This window comes from Fistularia commersonii, chromosome 25 (assembly GCF_037954325.1).
Source record: "Fistularia commersonii isolate RoL2024-O1a breed Wild chromosome 25, RoL_Fcom_v1.0, whole genome shotgun sequence".
NCBI classification, from domain to species: Eukaryota; Metazoa; Chordata; class Actinopteri; order Syngnathiformes; family Fistulariidae; genus Fistularia; species Fistularia commersonii.
The window spans coordinates 7,064,191-7,075,765 of record NC_141308.1 but is presented as its reverse complement, the minus strand read 5'-3'; the positions used below and the strand labels follow the sequence as shown (position 1 = coordinate 7,075,765).

Here is an 11,575-nt window from a genome sequence, read left to right as displayed (position 1 = left end):
ATCATAGAAAAAAAAAGCATTTACATCAGAAAACTGAGCTTATGCTGACACATTTCATGTTAAAAACATTGAGATAATTTAGAATACATAAACTAAAACAAACTTAAAAACAGCAGTACATGATCACACTTAAAAACCAGGATACAAGTGTTTGCAACTTTGATGCTAGAATTGCAGTGGTCTTAAAATTTCTGAATACAACCAGGTTTTCTGAAGAATATAATGGTTGACAAAAAAAGGAAGGTGTTTATTGGGTTTTTCTATCAGCTAACTTGTTCAAGGTTTACGACTGCAAACACACATTCATGCTGGTGGCAACAAGGCAGAGAGCTTAAAGCTCTCAAAGTAGGTTGAAATAACGCTTCCTACTACATTTCCTTTACAGGAGTGACTCTGTTCTTGTAGTTTTGCCACTGCGATCTGCTTCCATTGCTGTTTTTTCCTCCATCGTAACACTCTGTTTTTGGTCACCCTCCTTGTCCAGTACAGAGTTTTTATCTTTTTCCTTTTCCCCTTTCTGTCTTTTCTCTCTTCCACGCTCTTCTTTTTCCAGCCTTTTTTTCATGTCCTTCAGCTTCTTCTTGAGGGCTGACCGGTCACTTTGATTGCATACCCCCAAAGCCTGACAGCAGACAAGGAAATAAGAACAAAAAAACATTTGCATTTAAAGTATATACCTAACAGAACAAAGCAGTGACAAACAAACATTCCTGGTTCAATTCCCGGCTCCTCCTAGTGTGTCGAAGTGTTGTTGAGCAAGACACTGAACCCCTAACTGCTCCCCTGGCACTGGTGGACGGCAGCCTACTGCTCATGGTTCATCCATGATGGGTTAATTGCAAAGAACGAATTTCCCCACGGGGATTAATAAAGGATAAATTATTATAGTTAATTAGCAAAGCAGTGTGGATGCGGTGTTCCTAGGCTGTGGCTGTAACATTTGACCACCAGAGAGCACTGACACATTTGTTTTCATGCTGTCGCTGCACTGTCTATACAGCATAGTGCAATCAACCACAGCCATTAACTGAAAACGACAAAATATTTTGTGCCCTTATTATTCTGGTAATAGTCAGTGCAATCTACCCCTCACAAAAATAGACAGAATGACATAGATGTGTGTGTGTGTGTGTGTGTGTGTGTGTGTTCAAATAAGAACAATCTGGAGGTCAACAACATTAACATCTACAATTTTGCAAACTTGTTTAAATGTAAAAATAAGAAGCATCTTCACTGTTGATATTGGAAAGTTTGACAATATCTAATTTCCCTCAGAAGCTGAACCTCTTACCTTGAGTGTTTCACTGTCCATGCTAAGCAGCTTTGTTCCATCCACACCTCGGGCAGCAAACTCAGCTGTGTAATGATCCATGTTCATTGCGATCAACCAGAGACAAACCTGGTGGTTGTTCCATTCCAGAATGGGTCGACTTTGCCACTGATTGTTATTTGTGGGTACCGGATCATCATCATCTAGGGTCTAACAGGACAGAGACAGCGCCAGGGTGGAAAGAAAAGAAAGTGCTGTTATAACGAAGACGAAAGGTCTTTAGAATTTTGTGAGCTCCAAGGAAGAAAGTAGACAGGAGCAAGCAAAGACAGGGAAGGGAAGGACAGGCTTACCTCTGTGGAGGAAAAGGTTAAAGAGGGAGTATGTCCACAGAGGGAGTGATCTGAGACATGACCCACCATACTGGAGCTATCCAATGGAGTGCCAATACTCTGGAACCAACAGATGAGATAGCTAGGGCAGACTCTACACCGAGAGGTTGGGAAAGAGTAGGAGAAAGGTGTGCACTGTAGGCTGTGAGCCTTGCTATTTGTACACCGAGTGGAGTGCACACTGTAAGCAAAAGTTTTCTGACCTGATCTCTTCTACCTGTAGTGGTCAGGTATGGCAAACTGCTGCTTGACACAGACCGAAGCCTCTCCCGGCATCTGTCCGCCTCCTCTCCTTTTTCCCTCCCTCGCTCTCCAAACCAAGGGAAAGGCAAACACGAAGGCATGGAGGTTACTGATGAAGATGGGGAAGCTCCAGCAGGCTCATCCACCAAGTCACCACAGGACCCCCTGAAAAGAATTAATGACGGCAGTCTCAAAACAAAAACACAGAATGCTTTGAAAAAAAAAGGCAGAACTAATAATTATCTTTGCCTACTGGATGAGAAAAATGAAAAATCAAGACAATGCATCTTAAAAAAGGTACTAACATAATACAAATACATGTACAAATACTTTTGTGAAGTCAGTCACAATATAAACCCTATAGATTTCCTTTCAATGGTTAAATGAAAAAAGTTATTTATAAGATGCAAGTCAGTACTTTAGAAGGTTTATATGAATATGACTAACTCAGTGGAATGTTTGCTTACCTGCTGTTTGAGGACCTTCTACCGTGTTTCTCGGTTCTTCTCTTGCTGAGAGACTTACGAAGACCACTGTAAAGCACAGACTTTATAAAAACACTGGTGGAGCAATATTCTGATATTATGTGGAATAAGGAATAAACCACTGATATGCGAGATCTTGATATTCAACCTGAAGTCAGGAAATTTCCTTTTTGATTTTCTGGATATGGAAGACTTCACTGACAAGGGGATGACAGTGTCATTGATGTAGATGGGTGGGGTGAAGGTTGACGTGGTGGGAGGACTGACGAAGGACGATGTACTGGAACGATCACCTCTGCTTCTTTGTAATGTCCCTACTGCAGTAGGGGCAGGCAGAAATTGTTTCTCCTGAGCCGTCTGAACCTCATCTTGCTATAACAACAGAGGATATATGTTAAGGTTTGCATCACCAAAAGTAAAATTCACATTTTTTGACAATTAAAATGACTTAAGTACATTTTGGACCGGTTTTCTAAAACTCTCTCTGAGTTTGTCTCTTGAGGGTGGATGGCGCTTAGATTTCTGGGCCAGCTGAGCTCTAGCAATGTGAGCACTGGAGTCTAAACGTCCTGTATCAGGAAGTGGAAGATACCAATCTGGATCTGAGACAAAAAAAACAAACAAAAAAAAAAAACAACAAATCAACGCAAACAAAAATGATTGTTGATTTTTGTCCTCCCAAAAATGATTACACTGTTTTCTTACAAAACACATTTACAACTTTCTTTGTGAATTATTAAAAACACAAAAGAAACAAAGATAGGCAAAACCATGTGGCAACCCTCATGGTCCTGTCTTGCATGTGCTGACCCGGTTCATCTAAAGTAGTCCGAAGGTACAGCCACAATAAAAATGATTTGCATGAAGTCAATAATTGCTTTGTGTTTTAAAAGTTTTGTGAATAGCAGTAAAAAAATGAAAACCCTGAGGGGTATTTTTTGGATTTAAGGTCATCATACATGTAGGTGCTTATTTAAGACAGAACCAGATTATTCGATTAAATAAAATTTGTTTCAGATCATTAATACTTTGGTGTGAAAAACCACACAAGATGATGAAAACAAAACAACAAAACTTGAACCTGAAACTGACACTTAATGTATTATTCTTCAGAAAATGTATAGTTGCTTACCTGCGGCTGAAGAGTCCACAGGGTTGTTCGTTTTTTCAGCTATTGGATCTTTTATCTCTAGCTGTGAAGAACAAAGTCAAAACATTGACAACAGAGAAATGGCAATTTCTCTGAAATAAATCCACGAGGGATTGGCAGAAGCTCCTCTTGCCTGGATTTGCAGTCTTTCAACAGTCTCTCTATGCTGCTTATCTCTCTCAGCCATTTCTCTTTGCAAATCTGCTTCTCTTTTCTCCTGCTCGTCCTCTCTGAGGACAGAGAACACACAGTTTCAAAAGATGGGCCCCAAATACTTAAAGCATTTTCCTGTTTTCATAAAAGCCTATTTGTCCTTTTTTTGGACAAATTCGCAATTACCTGCTCTGGTATTCTCTGACCAGTCTCTTGGCCTTACTATATTTGATCTCCAGGCTTTCTGATTGGCTCTGGGCATCAGCCAGTCTCTGGCTTACAACCCTGCACAATGTCTGGGCCTCTTGCCAGTACCTGTGAAACAGGTATTCAACATTATTTACATCTCCTCCTTACCATTCTCTAAATCTTTACTAAATCTTTTCTCTTTTTGAAAGAGATGCATGTCTAAGATGACAAACTATAAATCTTTTGATGCAACGTTAGACTGTGGGAACGTTGAACGGCTTTAATGTAATACTTCTCAAGTTTGTCAGCTTTCTCTTCTCCATCCTCCACTTTTTGCTCCAGCTCAGCCTTCTGGCTATCCCAGCATGCCTGCTGCTCCTTCCATGCTTTTAACTGAGAGACAAGGAAGATAATATTATAGGTGTAATGTTCATGTATGTTTGCAGCATATGATGATATTTATTTTCAGAATGACGTTAACATTAATTGGAGTTGGAAAGGCTGTAGAAACAAACTGTTAACATAACAAATGTTGTGCTTCTTGATCTTCACAGTTGGATAGAAGAGAGACAGATTTTTTGACAGAAAGGGTTTCACCAACCCAGAAAAAAAAGCACCACTGTGATTACTTCAAGGCAAAGTCAGACAGGGAGAAGATTTGGAACAAGGCCCATGTCCTCATAACTTCACACCAAGCCATTTCATGCACAGTGAAATGGGTCTGAGTGTTCCAAATATGCATGCAAAGGTAGTGCATGAATAAGTGGAGTAAATTTAGCAGTTGTGTGACTGACATTTTGGGCATTACTTAATGACATACCTTTTCTCTGGCATGATGAAGCTGAGCTGTTCTTCTTTGCAGTTTTGAATGAAGCTATAAAAAGAAAAGGGCAAATATTTTATGACATGACCATTGGGGTAAATAAGCCATTTAAGGATTCTAATTATGTAATTATATTTTTGTTAATGCAAAAAAAAAAAAAGGCAGACACAGAATAGTATTTACTGGAGTAATTATTAGGATTTAAAATCTTGATTCTTCTGTGACAGGGATCTGTTACTACAAACATGTTAAGACATAAGTATAATTAATCTAATTGCAAAAAAATGCAACCTTGTTTAGTCATTTTTCAAATTACACCAACCCTGTGCGAGACAACACTTATTACTTTTTTATAGTTTTCAAAAAATGTGCATTTAATATACCTGCTGGTATCTGAGGCAAAGCTGGTAGCTATCCAGGCCGGAAAGTACAGCCACATCTGTCTCTTCATTTTCATCTTCTTCCTCAGCCATCAAGCTTTTGTCTGATATGCAAAAGACAGTGTCTTCACTTCCACTTTCAGGCCCTTGCTGTCATACATCAAGCACAAAGACAGTGCACGGAGATCAAACTGGTTATATTTAACACAATACCATACCCTCTGTACGACTGACAAATCCAACCTTTTTGTTTTTATCCATTTCCAGACTTTCATTAATTAGTCGTGCCACCTCACTCTCCACACCCTCCTTTTCTCGACCAATCAAAAACCTGCAACAAAAAAAGTACTATTGTATTCCAAAAAACAACATATTTGTCTGAATTTTCTTTCTAAAAATACAGCACTGCAGTAAGTGTATCTACCCCTGTTTAATCACATATACTAACCTGTCTCAGTCTCAGAAATAGGTTTTACAGCAATTACTGACCTAAATACTGGGTCAAAAATATATAGTTGGACTTAGCTGCCGAAGCAAAAAAGAACACGCCTCTTCAGTATCCTGAGGATGTAGCATCAGGATATAGAATTATTTTAAAAAATAAAAACAAAAACTTACTTGACGCGACCTGATGTATTCTTGAGGACTGTGGCTGCAAACAGCTGGGATACTCCAACCAAACTCACTCCATCGACTTCAACAATCTGGTCATTCACCTGAATCCTAGTGTGTACACAAAAAACATGAAACTGGGTTGTGTGAAGATCAATACAAGTAAAAGCATATCAAAATAATCTACCTTCCATCCATCTGTGTTGCTCCTCCTTCTGTAATTGTTTTGACGAAGATTCCTAATTTTTCCAGGCCCTGGTCAGCTCCTACGCCCATCCCTATAATACTGATACCAAGACCTTCACTACCTAGAGGAATGTCAGATGAATAAAAAGCATGTTAAAAAAAAAAAAAAAAATCAGTTTTAAGACTGTTGTTGATAAACATCAGGATGCCTGACTTGTTGTGGACAATTGGGGAATAAGCAACAGTATATATTGAGTGTAGCCGAAATGCTAATCATTTTGGTTTGACTTTTATTCATGTGTGTTGAGGCATTAACAGTCAACTGACCTAACTGATCTAATTTTGGTGAGCACAATTATAATAAAATCCAAATGTAAAATTAAAAAAAAAAAAAAGATGTCCTAATTTTTTGACACTTTTCTGGCCATTGTCTAGTAACTACTCACTAGCCTTTTTTTTAACTCTTTTTTTGAAATGTTTTCTTTACATACCATTTCCTAGATTACTAATGTGATGGTTTTCAATGATTTACATTTTTAAGAGGGCTAATTAGCTATTAAATTTATTTTTAAATCTAAATGACAAATTATTACCACATTTGAATTAGTTGTAACCAGATTACATCTAATATAAAACATTTAATAAAACATGAATAGATTTTATAATGAAAATACATAACATATCAAATATTTTGCAACTATTTTAGTCTTAATAAATAGTGTCATGATTTGGTTTGCTTTAGCTCTCATTATTTGACCCTAAATCCCCCAAAATATCTCAAAACACAGATGAAATATCAAAAAACACAATTTGATACAGACCTTTTTCTACCTCAACAGGAAACACATCCATTTTTTCCACTCTTTTCTCCAGCTCATACTCAGCAGAAGCGGAAACTGGGTCAATATCGTCATTGAGTCTGTCATATTCTGCATTAGAGTAGGTACTGTACACCTAGAGGACAGTCGAACTTTTAGAAACATTTAAACAGTGTCTGCAAATGTTAACACCAATGTCAAAGCATGTGTTGTGTTCATCACAGAGCAGACTGCAGAGGGAACCATCTGCAGCTATTGACACTACAAGACACTGTTTATGTTGGCAGCTTGATCAGTGAGAGTGTAAGCGAGGGAGAAATTCAGGAATTGCAAAAGGAGCAGTATTTATGCAAACTGTATAAGCTTGATCACAAGATTTTGAAGTCAGTGTCTAGTCAGATGTGCTGCACAGACAGCCTTGAATGTAGTGAGCCACATTACAACCATATAAAGCACAAGAATGTTTGCAGTGCATTTATTCTAAAGCCGGCCTGATCTGAATGTTGACAGAAAGGAGCATGTGTGTTCTTGCCTTTTCTCCTCCCCAAATACATCACAAATATGGCTTAGGGCTAACATTTCTATTGCATTAACTCAAGAACTAGTTGAAATGGAAAATCTGCCAGTGTATCTATAGAATTCAATTACAACAGCTGAATACCTCATTTGAATTAATTTTTCTTCAACATATCCTCACCTTGATGGGTATGGAGGAGAACTTGACCTTTTTGTTACTAACGTCTTCATCATCCTGATCGAACAGTTCAGGAAAACCGGGAAGTTCTTCATAGTTTAATGTTGGAGATACTGAATGCTCTAAATGAGACTGTCCATCTTGATCGTTCACAAAGGTCTTGCTCTCAATTCCAGCGACAGTTGATGATTCAGTTTGGTTGACTTCGCTCTCTGTTTCTCGTCTGCTGAACTCGTCTCCCCTAAGCACCTCATCTTTGACCCCCACATCCACATGGTCCTCTTGATGTCCGAGTTGTGTGTCTTCTTCTTGAGGTTGCCTGCACTTGGTTCTCTTGTCAACATATTTTAAAATTCCTCCTGTTCTTTTTCCAGACCTCATTTCCACCCCTTTATCAAGCCACCTCTCTCCTGTCACTTCATCAGCCTGCAACTGTCTTCCCTGCTCCTCCCTTTCACTTTCTTTCACCTGCTGATACTTGCCTCTACCCTCCTCCTCCTCCTCCTCCTCCTCGTCATCATCATCGTGCTCTGTTTTACAATGCATGCTTTGAGAAAAATCACCCTCACTTTTCTGAATGGAAATATCTTGACTGGACATACTCTCACCGTCTTGATCCAATCTATCCTCCCTGGTGTGGGGGCTAAATCGGGTTGCCTCAACATCAGGTTCTTCAAAAACATCATCCACAATGTCCTGCACACTTGCCGCTATGTTGCTGGACATAAATGTTTCTTCCACATGTTCACACAAATTTTTCTCCTGTTTGTACACCTTGTCATCTTCATTCTCATCACTCTCTGATGACTCGTTCTTAATGTCGACTAGTTCGGCCCTGACTGATTCCTCAGGCGTTGAGGGGGGTGCAAGAGTATCACTTTCTGATGATTTTTCCTCTGTTTGTGTTGCTCTCTTTTCATGTGATACAGTCGCTTGACTGTGCTCATCAGCATTGGAGGGAGATTTGTTGGATGTCTCACTGGGGGCATCTGGCATAAGCGATTTAAACTGCCTTGTCAGAGAGGCCTGCGCAGGAGGCTTTGGTGAGGAGATATTTATGATGGGTATGTGTATGGATTGGCCTATATCCGGGCCATCCTCCTCCATGTGACTCGATTTTTTGTTTGGCTCTTCCTCGCTAATCAAGTCTTTATCTCCTTCTCTATCCTCATCTCCCTCTGTCTTCTCATTGGTTGGTCCCCTGCTCACCTTGTCGGTAATATCTTTCAAATTTTGACCTCCACCACTTTCAACAGCCATCATCTTCGCCTCGAATAACCGCCTGGTCACAGAGAACTTCTGTGCAAGGGCAGCTCTATCAATATCCTTTATCTCCTCTGACCTGGATAATTTATTCAGCAATGACATTTCTGGTGAAGAAATGGAGGCTACAGTGTTCAGAGCGTATGAAGAACCCTTGCCTGAATGTCTGGCTCCAGAGAAAGGTGACGCTTGAACCTGCTGGCTGAGATTTTGAGGAGGGAGGACTGTTGGGGACCCAGAACTCAGTGTGGAGCCAATGTCTTGTTTCAGCTGCTGGCTATCCATTTGGAGGAAGATATTGTCTCTGATCTTGGTTCCTCTGGTACTGCTGACCCTCCCTCTGATGCAGCTGCTGCTGGCAACAGAAACTATGTGATCTGACAGGCTGGATGATGGCCTTCTTTGTTGCAGAACAGAAGCAGCTTTAGTCCATGGTTGCAGACTGGTTACAGCGTCGAATGAGCATTTGATGGCATGGAAATCGGACTTGTAGGTTATCCTGTGAGGGGAGGCACTTCGGCCTTTGCTGTCTGTCCGCATCATCAATGGATGTTGGTCAATACAAGAGAAAAAAAACTGGAAGAAACTGCGGGGTAATAGTATTCAAAGCTGATAAAAGCTCCTGGTCAAACAAAAGCACCAAATCTTAATGTGATGCTGGTGCTGTGAAATAGTACAATTAAGTCAAGTGATAAAAATGGCCTATAAAGCTGGACTTTTCAGATATGATTTGCTTTTGGGTCTACAAGTGACAAAGGCAGGTTTGTGGTCTGTAAACTTCATAGTCTTCAGACAAGTCCTCTGAAATGTATTGTCCACAGTTGACATTACCTGAAAGAGATGTTCGAAAGATGGTCAACTTTTAAACTGTGATAATTGATCAGTTTGGCTGCCCAACGATCCACAAAAGATATAATAAACGACATTGGGCAAAAGAAAAATACTTACCGTGTAAATGCAAGCAAAGCAGTTCGGCGTGTTCGTCCACAGCTGCTCAACACAGGCAATTACTATTAGCTTACTTGCTGCTTTCACTGGCTGTTTGAAATTTACCAGCAGGCACTTTAAATAGCGTATACTAAGCTTTGTTTTTTCAAACTTTATTTATTATTAACATATTTCCTGTATTTTTCTTTTCCATTTTCTAGCACCGAATTGTGGCCCAAATTATTCCCCGTAGAAGCAATTAGCGGGAATTGTAAAAAAAAGAAAACATTACGACATTCCGTGAAGGCAGCATAACTCACCCGCCGATCTGGATGCAACGCGCGGCCGTTTCAAAGATGAAGTGAACAGCCTTTGGTAGCGACACATTGTGGCTGTAACTTTGACAATGTCATATACCTCCCTTGATAGTTTCGCCTTTTTACTTCGACTACTACTGCCTCAGAGCCACCGGCGACGACGGCTCCCTCGCTGTGATAAATACAGACAGATGGCGACTCATGGTTCTAAATACTGTAAGTGGATTATCCTGCGATAATCCTGTGTAAACGACTCCGGTTTGTTTGAAACACTGACGGTACCGACGCTTTGGTATATTAGCATACGTCATCACCCAATTGGTAGTTTCACAGGCGTCGTGTAATGATTTCTATTACTGTGCCTTGTTACCATTTTGGTATCTTTATAATCAAATTAATTGCTGCATATTAAACTCATGCACCTACTTACCTTTACCTGCATCCAGCATCAGTACCACTGTTGTCCACTGCTGCAAGTGATGTGGACCAGATAGACCTCCGGGCGTCATAAGACAGTCAATATTCAGCTGTGTGCATGATGCAGGTTAGTAGACATGGTCACCTATGCCAAATTAACCTGTGTGTGTGTGTGTGTGTGTGAGTGAGTGTGTGTGAGAGAGAGAGACAAATGAGAGCAATGATGCAGCACCTGCGGATGCAAGTGTGTGTACCTGGGTGAGAGCCGGTGCAGTGCCTATGCCTATGAAGCTGGCTTGTGTGGCAGATGGACAGGACCAAACTGGACTGGATTGATCTTTTCAATGTCGAAGAATGGTTCTGGCTCTGGCTGTGACCTGGATCTGACTGGAAACCATTGTCCCAGGTGGCAATGGGACCTAGTTGATATAAATACTAGCCAATCAAAAAAAGGCTCTCCTTTGAATGAGGCTAACCAATGGACTTAGGGGAGGAAAGTGAATGGTAGGAGAAAAAGAAAATGAAGGCTACAGCAGGTGACAAAGTGCATTTTGAACAGACAGGGGCAGCAAAGTTGCAAGTGCAGGTAGGGGGTTAATTTAGAATAGTTGAAGCAGGAAAAATAAGGAAGGGTCTGTGGGTGGTAGTTATAATTGAGAAATCTAAATGATATAAGAAGGGTTTTGAGTTGGTTACCATTTCTGAAGTAAAATACAATGATATTTCTGAGCAAAAGTAGTCCTAAACTGTCATTTTGCTTTTCAATAGCAATTCACCTTGACTTGAAAAGAAGTGTGTTTGCTCTGCCTTAGGCTAAGTGAAAATTTACTCTCGGGTATAATGATGGTCTCATAAACTGGTCCACAATGTCCTTATTTTTTTTGTTAAAATGCTCAAAGGCATAGGTATATGTTGCAAGTGTATAAAGGTGAAAGGCATATGAAAAGATAGTTACAAAATAATATTTTCAATAAATAAATGTGTTAGAGATTGCACAAATCTAGCGGGCGGAGTGTGATCACATAGCAAACTGTTCCTGTTGAGTCTCAGTCTCAGAGTCTTCTCCAATGGGGATAAATAAAGTCTTATTTATCTATGACTTACTGACATATCAAACTAATTTTGTCCTAAGTTACATTTAAGCTCATCACGTCTTGTTTTTTAGAGGAAATAATCTTAAGTAGAATTTTTGTCAAACTGATACTCGGCCAGAAGCAAACTAAAACGAAATTATGCACAAAACGACAGTTTATATT

The 11,575-nt window shown here is 39.9% G+C and overlaps 1 protein-coding gene across 1 annotated transcript; it reads right to left on the bottom strand.

Moving 5' to 3' along the window:
- Window positions 1-5: 5 nt before the first annotated feature.
- On the bottom strand, window positions 6-10,061 carry LOC147219019 (uncharacterized). Its single transcript, XM_086172624.1, has 19 exons — window positions 9,607-10,061; window positions 7,399-9,489; window positions 6,705-6,837; window positions 5,885-6,005; window positions 5,704-5,808; window positions 5,329-5,416; window positions 5,089-5,235; window positions 4,703-4,756; window positions 4,175-4,275; window positions 3,880-4,008; window positions 3,674-3,770; window positions 3,523-3,583; window positions 2,847-2,992; window positions 2,539-2,762; window positions 2,373-2,438; window positions 1,866-2,070; window positions 1,624-1,722; window positions 1,292-1,480; window positions 6-622 (listed from the first exon to the last, which is right to left on the bottom strand). The coding sequence occupies exons 2-19, from the start codon at window positions 9,199-9,201 to the stop codon at window positions 380-382; spliced, it is 4,011 nt and encodes a 1,336-aa protein (XP_086028750.1). The 5' UTR covers window positions 9,202-9,489; window positions 9,607-10,061; the 3' UTR covers window positions 6-379.
- Window positions 10,062-11,575: the final 1,514 nt, after the last annotated feature.